A 16,195-nucleotide genomic window follows, 5' to 3' on the forward strand; every position below is an offset into this window, starting at 1 on the left:
TTAGTTCAGCCATTGTGGAAAGCAGTTCGGTGATTTCTCAAAGAACATAAATCAGAACTACCATGCAACCCAACAGTCCCATTATTGGGTATATACCCACAGGAATGTAAATCATTCTGCTATAAAGGCAGGTGCACTCACGTTCATAACAGCACTGTCCGCAATAGCAAAGACATAGCATCAACCTAAATGCCCATCAACGGTAGACTGGATAAAGAAAATGTGGTATGTATGCACAATAGACTATTACACAACCGTAAGAAAGACTGAGATCATGTCCTTTGTAGCAATGTGGACGGAGCTGGAAGCAATTATCCTAAGCAAACTGATGCAGGAAGAGAAAAGCAAATATCGTATGTTCTCACTTATAAATGGGAGCTGAACACTGAGTACACATGGACACAAAGAAAGGAATAACAGACACCAGCACCTACTTGAGGGTGGAGAGCGGGAGGAGGGAGAGGATCAGGAAAAATAATGAATGGGTACTATGCTTATTACCTGGGTGATTAAATAGTCTGTACACCAAACCCCCATGCCACACAATTTACCTATGCAACAAACCTGCACATGTACCCCTGAAACTAAAATAAAAGTTAAAAAAGGTAACAAGTAAAAATATTTCTGAAAAGTCAATAGAAGCCTAGACACACAAACCTCATATACAACACATATACAACACATGCTCCTACTGATAAATTTCATAGGTAAAAGAAATTAAGTAAGCAGTGGGGTAATGTGAGAGAAATTTTCAACATATCTTTTTAAAAGTAATTTTTAGTTTTCATTTTGATTCATTAAAATTTTAAACTTACAGATAAGTATAGAAAATAATATCCCATCCACCATACCTACTTTTGAACTAGAGTGGCAAAGAAAATCTGATGGCAACCTTTTTAGCAGGGTTAACTCAGCTGACTTTAAACCAAAAAAAAAAAAAAAAAGCAAGTAGAGTATACATATCTGCTCTTACTGTTTCACATGGTTTTGTCTGAAGATCAGTTTCTAGTTGGGCCATCAAGTCTATCTTTGAAATAGGAGTGCATACTTTGGTCAAGGAGGTGATTTCCTCTCTTAGAGCCTCCAAACTCCTTTCTAAATAATTATAAGTAGCAAGGAAAGACTTTCTTAAGGACTGGTCTTTTAAAGCTAATTAAAAGACAACAAAGAGAAAGTAAATTAGCTTAGTAGATTTTTGTAGCAGTCTTAACATTTTGAGCCAAGACACAGAATTTTATAAATATTCACCCTAGCTCACACTCCCTTGATAAGATGCAATGGTACACTCCTGCCTTTGTCCCCAAACCACTGCTGCAGCTGGTTTATGAGTGGTTGTCTTACTCAAGACACTGAGTACACACAGATACGAAGATGAGTACTCGTCTTTGTGATGAAGACATAAACGAGGGAAGTGGGGTGGTGGTGAAGATAAAGGGAAATATTAAGGAGTTTGTTGAAGGGGTGGCCTGCCCCTCCACACCTGTGGGCGTTTCTCGTTAGATGGAAGGAGAGACTTGAAAAAAGAAATGAGACACAGAGACAAAGTATAGAGAAAGAAAAAGTGGGCCCAGAGGACCGGCGCTCAGCATACAGAGGACCCACACCGGCACCGGTCTCTGAGTTCCCTCAGTATTTATTGATCATTATCTTTACCATCTTAGAAAAAGGGAAGTGGCAGGATAATAGGGTCATCGTAGGGAGAAGGTCAGCAGTAAGACATGAATAAAGATCTCTGTGACATAAGTTTAAGGAAAATGCTGTGCCTTGATATGCATATGTAAACATCTCCATAAACCTTTTTAGTGCATAAAGAGCAGCATTGCGCTAGCAAGTCCCACCTTTCGCCCTAAGGCAGTTTTCTCCTTTCTCAGTAAACAGAACATACAATCGGGTTTTACACCGAGATGTTCCATTGCCCAGGGATGGGCAGGAGACAGATGCTTTTCTCTATCTCAACTGCCAAGAGGCCTTCTTTCCTCTTACACTAGTCCTCCTCAGCACAGACCCTTCACGGGTGTCAGGCTGAGGGACGATCAGGTCTTTCCCTTCCCACGAGGCCATATTTCAGACTACCACATGAGGAGAAACCTTGGACAATACCTAGCTTTCCTAGGCAGAGGTCTCTGCAACCTTTGGCAGTGTACGTGTCCTTGGGTACTTGAGATTAAGAGAATCGTGATGACTTTTAACAAGCATGCTGCCTTCAGGCACTTGTTTAACAAAGCACACCCTGCACAGCCCCAAATCCGTTAAACCTTGAGTCACCCCAGCACATGTCTCTTGCAAGGACAAGGTTGGGGGTAGGGTCACAGATTAACAGCATCTCAAATACAGAACAAAATGGAGTCTCTTATGTCTATAGACACAGTAACAGTCTTATATCTCTTTCTTTTCCCCACAGTTTGTCTCTATAGGATTCGGATATCAATTGCCACATTTAGGGTATTTCCTGAAAGAAGGTTTTGAGGCAAAGATTAGACAACTTGATAAAAACATGATGTTAGCAAATTTTTTTTTTTCATTAAGAAGGTAGCTTTGGGAGTAAGTGATGATAGTGGAAATGAAGTATTCAGAAGTCTACTGTTACTTTTAGGAAATGAATTGGATAAAACTTAGATAGTATGTTAGGAATTTTTGGAAGTGAAGGATTAAAAAGATGAGATTAGATTTAAAAAATGTATTCAAAAGGCATTTGTGGTCACCAAGGAAAAGATGATCAGGATGATGAATTACTGGAGATGTGGAGCATAAGAAGATAAATTTAGACATAATAGCTGTCTTCAAATATTAGGGCTATTATTTGGAAATGGTAGTAGAAATATGCATAGATAATTGTTTGCTTAATAGAAGCAACCTCTCATGTTTATTCAACATTGAATATATAGTGATATTTCAGATACCGTTATAATACTGTGGATACTGGAGATTTAAGGTTCACAGTCTAGCAGGAGAAACAAAGGAGAGAACAGTCTAATTCAGTGTGACAAGTGTCAGGTATGCATGTGTGCTGTGGGAGCATTGCAGGAGAAATGATACCCAAGTTGAATTTTAAAAAATTAGCTTGGCCATGGGAGGCAAGAAGACAGGGCTTTTCATGAAGAAGGAACAACATGTACAAAAAGACAGCTGTGAGGAAATACTGGTCCTTCGCAATTTACAAGCTCACAATACTGGAGCATAGAATGTAACTGAAATTTAGATATGGGAATGAGATTGGAGGGATTGGCTAGGAACAGTGTCTTGAATATGATGGCAAGAAGTCTGAACTTTATCCTCAAGGCAGTGTGAAGCCATCATGGAGTCTTAAGCAGCAGGTGCCTGGATCAGGTTTGTTTTAAAAAATTACTCTGACAGCATTATGAATTAATGGTAGCAGGGGGCAGGAGTGACCCTCCAGCAAGGCTAGGCTATCTCAGTAATGCGAGTGGAACTGATGAAAACATAAATTAGGCAAGCGGTGGTGGGGGTGAAGGTGAGGAGAAATAAGAAGTTCATCTTGATAGGGTTCTGATATCAATTGAATCATCTAGACATGAGTAACCATCTAGACAGATTAAATGTCTTAAGACGTTACAGTTTAAAATGTGCATATACTTTTTTCATAAAAATTATAAGTACAATATATAGAGAAGGATAACAAATATTTGAGTATGTTATATATAACATTGGTAACAAGCAAGAAAATAATTGAGGCCAAAAATGGCCAACTTAATAAGTAAGACAGAAAAATAGAATTTCCCTTTAGGTGAAATTCTTGGAATATATATATACACACACACATACACACAAACACAACATATATATAACATATATATAAAACAAGGATATATATATGTAGTGCATTTAAAAGTTATATAGATACAAAAATGTTTATCGTATATGCCTATGATTTCTATAATCACTCTGTCCGAACCAAACCCTAAAGATTTAAGTAAAAATAGATCTTGCATATAAATCTCTCTCTATTAAGGCATTTAGTCCATCTGAGGCTAAAATTGTCACATTCAATCAATACCCATTAATGGTGATTGGAAAGAAACTGATCTGGAAAGGAGCCAAATGGCAAAATCACTTTCCAAAAAGAAACAAAGTGTTTATAATAAATACACAAAACACAACTCAGTAAGCATAAAAAATATTCGAGGCCAAAAATGACCAATTCAGTGAGTAATATCTTACTCACTGATAGAAAATATCGAACTCTCATTTCCTTTGGGCCAAATTCTTAAAGCTATTTTTGGTGCCTTTCCATTTGCCCCTTGCTGACCTTTCTGTGTCATCTTTTGAATGCTAAACACTCTCTCACTGCCCAGGCTCCCTCTTCCTGGTTTACCATAGCCTCATTTTCCAACAGACCTAGAGTCTTCCTTTCCGTGCTGCAAGCCTAAAGTGATGGGTGATAATGTGAATTTCAGATGCCTCAATCAGTGGCACACATATTTTTTAGTTAGAACGCAGGCACCCCTTTGGGTGTGTCTCAAATCATAGAACATACAGGGAACTACCTACCTTTGTATGTGTAACACTTTCCTTCTAAAAAGACCAAATGGGACATTATATCTGAATTGCCATTCAATTCTTTTTCTTTACACAAACATTTATCTCTCTACTTGGTCCATAAAAATAAAAAATAAAAAGTAAGAGGATGTGTAGCAATCGGCCCCTTCACATTCTTGCCAGGATGATGATTCAGGGCCCTGATGGGCACATGACTTTCCGGCTTTCCCCTGTGTCACTTTTCCACTGCATCTCATTTAGTGTGTGTGCTAATCCCCGAAAATCCTAAGGGCAATAATTTGTGAAATTTTCTATGACTGTAAAGATGCATAGAGTTTTAATACCCTCAGTGGAAAAAAGTTCATTTTCTTTTTTATTTGTTTGTTTTTTTGTTTCCTTGTTTAGATGCCAAACTTGCTGATAGTAACTTAATGAGCAAAGAGTAAACTGTTATCCCTTTAATTGTTCTCCACTGGTTCATTCATAGGAGGCTTTTAGAAATGCACTTATTATATAATTAACAGAGATTTGTGACTCCTTTGTAAGTCATTGGCCATAAAAGGCTTTGTTTAATAATCACAGTCATGTCTTCTGTTACTCTGTGTCAACAGCATAGTGTCACATTCAGAGACTGCTTTCTTACAGTCTCAGCAGTCTCTTTGGTCTTCCAGGCCTCTCCTCAAGTTCTCTCAAGATCTGTTCTCTTCAAGATCCAGGTGCTTCTGCTGTTCTACGTAATTGTTTAAAAAAAAAAAAAGCATCATAATTTTTAAGAAGATTGGGATCACCAGGACTTGTGTCCTTACCCATTTCTCTCTTACTTCTGTAATTCTCATATTCTATGACTTTAGAGAAGTCCTCCTACTCTGAGATTAAAAACTGTAATTTGTAACTTAGGCCATTATCAAATGTATGCTAGAGGACAACTTTGGTTTTTAAATGAGGTACTTATAAATACAGCATTATTAGAAGTCAAGAATGTTTCCAACTTCTGTGTTTGTCATGTATTTGTCTAGGTCTCTATATTAAACTGCTTTGCCCTTGACCTCCAGCTACGTTTTCTCCTCTTCCTTCTAATTGCTCCAAGCTTTCTTCTTAGGTCATTGCAAGCTGTCCTACTTCTTCCCTCGTACACTTATGTTCTGTATACTTGGACTGCCTGCCTGTTCTCAAGTTTATTTCTCATCGTTATTTGGAAAGTACAGAACTTGAGAATGGTAAACAAAATTGACATTCTTTGTTATTTGGTAGGCAAGTAACTAATTTAAGACTTAAAATAGAGTGAAATTATTATAACAGTTGTAAGTGGTTGAGTGCCAATTTTGTGCTTTTAGCTACAGAAAAGAAAATCATTTTCTCACAAAACTGTGACTATACACTATTGGTAATAAAATATTCATGCTAATCATGTTCATAAGATTGTGACAGAAATGCTGATATTCTAATATCACCATTTCTTTCCCTATGGTGCTTAGTAAACCATGGAACTAGATACTAGTCTAGAGCACTTTTTTCTTTCTCGTATTATATTATAGGTCATTCTAATACTAATTGTAACTAAAAAGTAAGCATTTTCTAAAACTATTTCTATTACCAATGAAAAATTGTGTTGAGTGCTAATCCTAATTATTTGTCAATGGTAACCTTTTGTTGAAAGAATTAATTCTTTTGTTCATACTAGGCAGGACAGAAACTGAACTGGCAAGAGAGATAGATAAATCTAAATTTCTGTAGCACTTTTTTCTCTCGATATAAATATTTAATTATGTAATGAGAAATTCTTATGAAAAATTGTGACATACAATGGGATTGATTCTCTGTAAGTAGGACACTAGTTTTGTATCTGAGAAAGAAATTAAAACTTTTAAAGTATTTTTAAGTGATGGATCTATTCTAGGCACTTTAAAATATTCCTTTAATTGTCACTGTACCCTACAAACTAGATATTATCATCCCTGGTTCACAGATGAGTAATTAAGGTGAAATAACTTACCCACAGCTGCACAGTTAATACTAGGAAGAGCCAGAGGTATGACACAGGGCTGATCCTAAAGCTCATGTCCTTTCCATCTTCTTAAAATAGGTCCCTCTGCTCATTCTTCAGGAGAAAATCAGCCTTGCGATATAATACCTACCACGAGAGCCTTGTGATTTGGTGGATAAGGATGTGGGATCTGGGGTTAAACTGAATTTGGAGCTCAATCCTATCACTCACTAACGCAAATTGTGTAATCTTGAACATTACTTGATGTCTCTGCATTTCAATTTCATCATCTGTAAAAAAGGGGTGATAAAAATAATATCCACTCAATAGTGTGGTTTGTCAGGACTAAATGAGGGAATACCCATAAAGCTCTCAATAAAGCGGTCAATACACAGTGTTCAATGGACATTTTCCAGAAGTTTGTTCTCCCTATAAAAGTTGGTCTTTTTGTGGGTAGAGAAAAGATGTATATGTTGTAAATTCCTTTCTTCTTAGCCACTTATGTCTGGCTGATTTGGAAATCAGTGCTTGTTTTAGATCCCTGCCAGATTTTACATGTTCATTTTTTTTCCTTTCATGGATCGTAGAAGATTAAAAATGCCCATAAATTCTTTGCTAATCCACCTTTTGAGAAGATTTTCCTTCTCTTGAATATATGCTAGACTTGGTGACTTTCCTGATAAATAGAATATTGCAGAGTGGGGCTTTTGAGGCTAAATAACAGGAAGTCTTACATCTTTGGTCCACATCTCTTTGAATGCTTCTCTGGGAGTCCTGAACCATCAAGTGAGAAGTCTGACTGCCTTGAAATCTCCATGTTGGAGACGTCATGTGTAGGCACTCTGGTCATCAGACCCAGCTAAGTCCAGTTTTCCCATCATCCCTGCCAAGGTGTCAGACATCTAAGGAAAGCTGTCTTGGACTCTCCAGACCAATCTGGATATTACTGAAGATGCTTAGTTGACAGAAGAATCTCCCAGCTGAGCCCTGCTTTAATTCCTGACCCCCAAAATTATGAGATATAATGAAATGGTTGTTGTTTTAAGCCACTACATTTTGGAGTAATTTGTTATACAGCACTGGATAACTGAAACATGCATTTATTTATTTTAAAAGAAACTTTTGTGCCCAAAACTGTTCTAGGTAGTGGGGAATGATGCATCTATGAACAACTTTAGCATGATCACTGGTCTCATGAAGGTTACTGTCTTAGCCAGGGTTTTCCAGAGAAACAGAACCAACAAGATAAGTATATAGAGATATGTGTTTATAAAAGGAGATTTATTATAGGAATTGGCTCACACAGTTACGGAGGTTGAGAAGTCCAACAATCTGCTGTTTGAAAGCTGAGGAACAAAGAAAGCCAGTGGTGGAATTTAGTCAGAGGCCAAAGACCTGAGAATTGGGGTATGTGTGAGGGAATGAGCAGGTAGTGTAAATCCCAGTCTGAGTCAGAAATCTCAAGAACCAGGAACACCAATGTCCAAGTGTAAGAGAAAATGGATGCCTTAGCTTAAGCAGAGGAAGAAAATTCTCCCTTCCTTTGCCTTTTTATTCTATTCAGACCCTCAATAGATTGTATAATGCCCATTCACATTGGGGAGGGTCATCTGCTGTACTAAGATCACCAGTTCAAATGCAAATATTGCTAATACCTATTATTTGAATTAAAATTCCTTTAAGATTCAGTTAATATGTCTGATAAGAAAATATTTCTGGCTACTTGTATTCCTTTCCTTTGAGCCAAAATGATCCTATAGAATATGATCATTCATTCCCCTTATTCATCAGACTTAGCCCTAATTTTTTCTGTTCCCCCAATCAAATTCATCCTGAAACAATGAGGATTTCCAATATTGAGGATATTCAAAAAGATATATTGTCACTTTAATGAAAAGACCAAAAAAATAATGTTAAAAATATTTTTAACAGTAGTAGTGGCAAAGCCAGCATGGGTGCAGAGCCTCCCGAGGTGAGTCGTTTGAAAGAAACATCATTCATTTGGATGTTCAAGTAATGTGATATTTTTTAAAGAAACAATTACACTATGTTATCAACATGCCATGTTTTGTGGGTGTTCATGCATGTGAGCTTGATTTCATTTGTGTTCATCTTTTCAACTATTTTCCATGCTTCAGTGATTTCTTCAAATGTGTCTTCTACTTCAAATTTCTGATTGATCTCTTATCATTGATACCTCTGAATTTCCCCAAGCCATGAAATTCTGTTTATTCTATCTAGGCTTAGCTAATTTTCTCCTCTCCCCAAACATTTACTTCTCCTTTAATTTCTACTGAATGAATGGTATGGTGACCAGCTTGGCTGCCTAATGTAAAACTGTGGATGTCATCTTGGATACCTTCTGCTTTCTCAACACTCACAATGAATTTCTCATCAAATCTGGTTGATTCTACTTTAAAAATATATCTTGAATTTCCAGTAACCCTCCTCAATTACAATTGCCTTGATTCATAATTTTATGTCTCTTGCTAGACTACTGTCCCTTCTGCCTAGAATGCTGTTACTCACTTTGACTCCATGGTGAACATGTTTTTCAAAACTCGGTTTAACTCATCCCTTCTGTATTCCATAGCATCACGTTCATGCCCCTGAAGCAACCTTAAGCACATTGTAGTATTATTCATTTATATTGAGGTCTATCTTCAACTTTTTTTTATAGTTTAGTATAGACATGGCATTTTATTTATTCATTCAACAAGTATATATTAAACATGGGGCAGGCAGTCTGCTTGATCCTGCTGTACAAAACAGATAAGATCTCAGACCTTGTTGGTCATACAACACAGTGAAGGAGATAGATAATAAAATAAATAATTACAGTAAAGGGTAATGAAGATAATCATAGGTGGATGACAGGAGGCCATGACAGTATGTATTATAATTATATGGGATAAGAAAAATTTTTACCTGAGGCAGTAACATTTAATCTGAGACCTGAAAGATATGTTAGAGTCAGCCAGATTTAAGGATGAGAAGATAGGACTAGGAGGGAGCATAATTTCTTTCAGAGGAGATAACATATGCAAAGACCCAGAGGTCACAGAGTACTGATCAAAACCATTGAAGGTTTGCTTGATATTCTGTCTTATAGGAAAAAAAATTTTTTTAATGAAATCAAAGCCATTGAAGGGATTGGAAAAATACTGTAAAGCTATCAATAAATATTTATTGAATGAATAAAGTGTGGGGACATGAGTCCATCTATAATACTGAGTTTACTAAAGAACATTAAACTTTTTTGAGTTAAATTGTACAAAAAACTTTTAAATTTGTTTGTGAACTTCCCTATACTCTTAAACAGAAATCACCTAATTATACTTTTATTTGAAAATTTAAGCAAACCAGTAATAATTCCAGTTTGCATTGATGCAACAGCCATTTTTAGTTGTCTATTTCATATCCACTCTAATCTCTGCTCTCCCTTATTAAGAAAACCTCCTTTTCTTGGGGTTGCAAAATGCCCTATCTCAGGCAATTGACTGTGATTGCTCTAGAGTTGTAATATCTAATATACTAACCACTAGCCACATGTGGTTGCAGAGCATGTGAAATAAGGCTAGTCTGTGGCTGACTTCACCACCTGCTGATTGAAGAGCACCAAAGTCTTGAGCAAACATATTCGGTAGCCAGGTACTGGTTGTAGTAAGCCTTGGGCAAGACCCAGTGCTGTGTTGGCAGCTCTGACCCAGTGCAGTCCCAATGGTGGTGGCCATAGAAGTGCTGTGTCATCTCTCCCCCAGCCCCAGGCAGCTCAGTAGAGAGAGAGAAACTCTGGGAGAAAGTAAGGGAAGAAAACAAGAGTTTCTGTCTGGCAATCCAGATAATTCTTCCTGATCTTATCCAAGACCACCAAGGCAGTACCTCTGTAAGTCTGCAAGAACTACAGTGTTACTGGGCTTGGGGTGCCCCCTAATGCAGATAACAGCTGCAGTAACCAAAAACTTAGATAACAACAATTAAGTCCCTTTGAATACCTGGAAAGCCTTCCTTCCCAAGAAGGACAGGTACAAACAAGCCTAGACTGTGAAGATTACAATAAATATCTAACTCTTCAATGCCTGAACACTGACAAACATCCACAAGCATCAAGGCCATCCAGGCAAACATGACCGTACCAAACAAATGAAATATGTCACCAGGGGCCAGTCCTAGAGAGACAGATATGTAACCTTTCAGACAGAGAATTCAAAATAGCTGTTTTAAAGAAACTCAAAGAAATTCAAGATAACCCAGAGAAGGAATTTAGGATAAAAAGAATCAAGTAGAAATTCTGGAGTTGAAAAATGCAAACGACATACTGAAGAATGCATCAGAGTCTTTTGTATCAGGAATGATCAAGCAGAAGAAAGAACTAGTGAGCTTGGAGACAGGCTATTGGAAAATACACAGTCAGAGGAGACAAAAGAAAAATGAACAAGAAGGATGAATCACGTATACGATATCTAGAAAATAGCCTCAAAAGGGCAAATCTAAGAGTTATTGGTTTTAAACAGGAGGTAGAGAGAAAGAAAGATTATTCAAAGGGATGGGTCAGGTATGGCGGCTCATCCCCCCTGTAAGCCTAGCACTTTGGGAGGCCAAGGTGGGTGGATCTCTTTAGGTCAGGAGTTCAAGACCAGCCTGGCCAACATAGTCAAACGCTGTCTCTACTAAAAATAAAAAATCGGCAGGGCATAGTGCCATGCACCTGTAATCCCAGCTACTCGGGAGGCTGAGGCAGGAGAATCCTTTGAAACTTGGAGGCGGAGGTTGCAGTGAGCCGAGATTGCACCACTGCACTCCAGCCTGGGTAACAGTTGAGCGAGACTCCATAAAAATAAATAAATAAATAAATAAATAAATAAATAATTTAAAAATAAATAAATAAATAAAATAAATATATAAATAAAATGAAACATAAAGCATAAAACAAAGGGATAATAACTGAGGACTTCCCAAACCTAGAGAAATCAATATTCAAGTACAAGCAGTTTATAGAACACCAAGCAGATTTAACCCAAAGAAGACTACCTCAAGGCATTTAATAAACAAAGTTCCAAAGGTCAAAGTAAAGTCAGGATCCTAAAAGCAGCAAGAGAAAAGAAACAAATAACATAAAATGGAGCTCTAATAGGTCTGGCAGCAGACTTTTCAGTGGAAACTTTACAGGACAAAAGAGAATGACATGGTATATTTAAAGTGTTGAAGAAAAAACCTTTTACCTCACAATGTTATGCTGGTGAAAGTATCCTTCAAACATGAAGGAGAAATTATTTCCCAGACAAACAAAAACTGAGGGATTTGATCAACAACAGACCTGTCCTACAAGAGACGCCAAAAGGAATACTTCAATCAGAAAGAAGAAGGTGTTAATGAGCAATCAAAATCATTTGAAGGTACAAAACTCACTGGTAACAGTAAGTTCACAGAAAAACAGAGAATATTATAGCACTGTAATTGTAGTGTGTGAACTACTCATATTCTAGGTTGAAAGACAGAAAGATACCAATTAAGAATAATAACTTCAACAACTTTTCAAGACATAAACAGTACAGTAAGATATGAATAGAAACAACAAAGTAAAAAAAAAGAAGGGAGACCAAATTACAGTTTTTTATTAGTTTTCTTTTTACTTGTTTGTTTGTATGTTTATTCAATCAGTGTTAAGTTTGTCATCAGTTTTAAATAATGGGTTATGTAATTTGCAAGCCTTGTAGTAACCTCAAATCTAAAAACATACAATTGATACACAAAAATTAAAAAGCAAGAAACTAAAACATATCACCAGAGAAAATCACCTTCACCATAAAGCAGTCAGAATGAAAGAGAAGACCACAAAACAAACAGATAACAAATAATAAAATGGCAGAAGTAAGTCCTTACTTATCACTATATTATTGATAATGTTGAACACAAATGGACTAAACTCTTAAACCAAAAGACATAGAGTGGCTGAACATATTTTTAAAATGACCCAGTGATCTGTTGCCTACAAGAAACACACTTCACTTACAAAGACACAGACTGAAAATAACGAGATGGAAAAAAAATTCTACACCAATGAAAACCAAAAAAGAAAAAAAGAGCAGGAGTAGCTATATGTATGTCAGACAAAATTGATTTCAAGACAAGAAATATTAAAAGAGGCAAAGAAGGTAATTATATAATGATAAAGGGGTCAATTCAGCAAGAGTATATAGCAATTATAAATATATATGTACTCAAACACTGGAGTACCAGATATATAAAGCAAATATTATTAGAGCTAATGGTAAAGAGACAGACCCTCAATACAATAATAGCTAGAGACTTTAACACTCCACTTTTGGCATTGAACAGATCATCCAGATAGAAAATCAATGAAGAAACACTGAACTTAATCTGCACTGTAGACCAAATGGACCTGATAGATATTTACAGAACATTTCATCCAAGAGCTGCAGAATATACATTCTTCTTAGCATATGGATCATTCTCAATAATAAACCATATGTTAGGCCTCAAAACAATTCTTAAAACATTAAAAAATTGAAATAATATCAGGTATTTTCTATGACCACAATGGAATAAAACTAGAAATCAATAACAGGAGGAATTTTGGAAACTATACAAACATACGGAAATTAAACAATAGGTTCCTGAATGACCAGTGGGTTAATGAAAAGATTAAGAAGGAGATTAAAACATTTCTTGAAGCAAATTATAATGGTAGCACAACATTCCAAAACCTATGGGAAACAGCAAAAGCAGTACTAAGAGGGTAGTTTATGGCTATAAGTGCCTACATCAGAAAATAAGAAGAAAAACTTCAAATAAGCAACCTAACAATACATCTTAAAGAATTATAAAAGCAAGAGCAAACCAAACCCAAAGTTAGTAGTAGAAAATAAATACAGATCAGAGCAGCAATACATAAAATTGAAGTGAAGAAAACAATACAAAAGATCAAAGAAACAAAAACTTTTTTGAAAAGATAAACAAAATGGACAAACTTTTAGCCAGAATAAGAAAAAAGAAAGACCCAAATAAATCAGAAATTAAGAAAGAAAACATTGCTATCAGTACCACAGACATTCAAAGGATCATTAGAGGTTACTATGAACAACTATATGTCAACAAATTGGAAAACGTAGAAGTGGATAAATTCCTAGACACACACAACCTACACAGATTGAACCATGAAGAAATCCAAAAGCAATAACGTGTAACAAGATCAAAGTCATAATAAAAAGTCTACCAGCCAAAAGTCTGGAGACAATGCCTTTACTGCTGAATTTTACCGAACACTTAAAGAGGAACTAATGCCATTCCTAATAAGAGTATTCCAAAAAAAGAGGCAGAGGGAATACTTCCACATTCACTCTATGAGGACAGTATTACCCTGATACCAAAACCAGACAAAGACACATTGAAAAAAAGAAAATAATAATAAAGGCCAATATTTCTGATGGGCATTGATGCAAAAATCTTCAACAAAATACTAGGAAACTGAATTCAATAACACATTAAAACAATCATTTATCATGAGCAAGTGGGATTTATCCCAGGGATGCAAGAATGGTTCAATGTCTGCAAATCAATGAATGTGATAAATCATATTAACAGAATGAAGAACAAAAACCATATGATCATTTCAATTGATTCCAAAAAAGCATTTACTAAAAATCAACATCTCTTCATGAAAAAACTGGGTACAGAAGGAACATACTTCAATATAATAAAATCCATATTTGACAGACCTACAGCTAGTATCACAATGAATCGGAAAAAATGAAAACCTTTCCCCTAAGATCTGGAATATGACAAGAATGCCCATTTTCACCACTATTATTCAACATATACTGGAAGTTCTAGCTAGAGCAATCAGAAGAGATAAAGAAATAAGTGGCATTCAAATTGGAAAGGAATAAGTCAAATTATCCTTGTTTGCAGATGATATGATTTTGCATCTATGGAAAAACCTAAAGACTCCATTAAAAAGTATTAGATCTGATAAACAAATTCAGTCAAATGGCAGGATACAAAATCAACATACAAAAATCAGTAGCACTTCTATATGCCTACAGCAAACTGAAAAAGAAATAAAAAAGCAATCCCATTTACAATACCTACAAATAAAGTTGAATACCCAGGAATTCAACTTAACCAATGAAGTGAAAGTTCACTACAATGAAAACTATAAAATATCGATGCAAGAAATTGAAGAAGACGGAAAAAAATGGAAAGATATTCCATGTTCATGGATTGGAAGAATATTGTTAAAATGTTCATACTACCTAAAGCAATCTAGAGATTCAATGCAATCCCTATCAAAATACCAACGGCACTTTTCACAGAAATACGAAAAATAATCCTAAAATTTATATGGAATCACAAAAGAACTAGAATAGCCAAAGCTATCCTGAGCAAACAGAACAAAACTGGAGGAATCATGTTACCTGACTTCAAGTTAAACTACAGAACTATTATAACCAAAACAGCATGGTGCTGCCTTAAAAATGGACACATAAACCAATGGAACAGATTAAAGAACCCAGAAATAGATCCTTACATATATGGTGAACTCATTTTTTACAAAGATGTCAGGAACCTACATTGGGGAGAGGACAGTCTCTTCAATAAATGGTGCTGGGAAAACTAGATATCCATATACAGATGTAAAAACCAGATCTCTCTCTCTCACTATATACAAAAAATCAAATCAAAATGGATTACAGACTTAAATCTAAGGCCTCAAACTATGAAACTACTGCAAGAAAATATTTGAGAAACTTTCCAGAGCATTGGATAGGGCATAGATTTCTTGAGTAATATCCCACAAGCATAGGCAATCAAAGCACAAATGGGATCACATCAAGTTAAAAAGCTTCTGCATGGCAAAGGAAACAATCAACAAAGTGAAGATACAACTCACAGAATGGGAGAACATGTCTGCAAACTATCTGTCTGACAAGAGATTCATAACCAGAATATATAAGAAACTGAAACAACTTAGTGGAAAAAAAATAATAATCCAATTAAAAAATGGCAAAAGATCTGAATACACATTTCTCAAAAGAAGAGAGAGAAATGGCAAACAGTTATATGAAAAAGTGCTCAACATCATTGATCATCAGAGAAATGCAAATCAAAACTACAATGAGATATTACGTCACCCCAGTTAAAATGGCTTTTACCCAAGGCAATAACAAATCCTGGTGAGGATAAAGAGAAAGGGGAACTTTTGTACATTGTTAGTGGGAATGCAAATTACTACAGCCACCATGGAAAACAACATAGAAGTTCTTCTAAAAACTAAAAATAGCGCTATCATATGATCTAGCAATCCCACTGCTAGATATATCCCTCAAATAAAGGAAATAAGTATATTGAAAAGATATTTGCACTCTCATGGTTATTCCAGCACTATTCACAATAGCCAAGATTTGGAAGCAACCTAACCAACAGGTGAACAGATAATAAAAATATGGTACATATATATAATACAGTACTATTCAGCTATTAAAAATGAGATCCTGTCATTTGCAACAACATGGACAGAACTGGAGGTCATCATGTTAAGTGAAATAAGTCAGTCACAGAAAGACAAACTTTGCATGTTCTGACTTATTTGTGGGACCTAAAAATTAAAACAATTGAACTTGTGGAAATAGCAGAATGATGGTTACCAGAGGCTACGAAAAGTAGTGGGGTTTGGGTGGGGGCAAAGAAGTA

The 16,195-nt window shown here is 35.9% G+C and overlaps 1 protein-coding gene across 1 annotated transcript in view; it reads right to left on the minus strand.

Moving 5' to 3' along the window:
- Positions 1-7,312, minus strand: part of LOC144332665 (uncharacterized) — a 77,006-nt gene extending 69,694 nt beyond the window's left edge. Inside the window, exons 1-2 of the mRNA XM_077953103.1 lie at positions 7,216-7,312; positions 6,633-6,771 (exon numbers count right to left, since the gene is read on the minus strand). Of these exons, the coding sequence (XP_077809229.1) occupies positions 6,633-6,771; positions 7,216-7,312 (236 nt within the window). The remainder of the gene's footprint in view (positions 1-6,632; positions 6,772-7,215) is intronic.
- Between the last annotated feature and the right edge of the window lie 8,883 nt (positions 7,313-16,195).

This window comes from Macaca mulatta, chromosome 11 (assembly GCF_049350105.2).
Source record: "Macaca mulatta isolate MMU2019108-1 chromosome 11, T2T-MMU8v2.0, whole genome shotgun sequence".
Taxonomy (NCBI): domain Eukaryota; kingdom Metazoa; phylum Chordata; class Mammalia; order Primates; family Cercopithecidae; genus Macaca; species Macaca mulatta.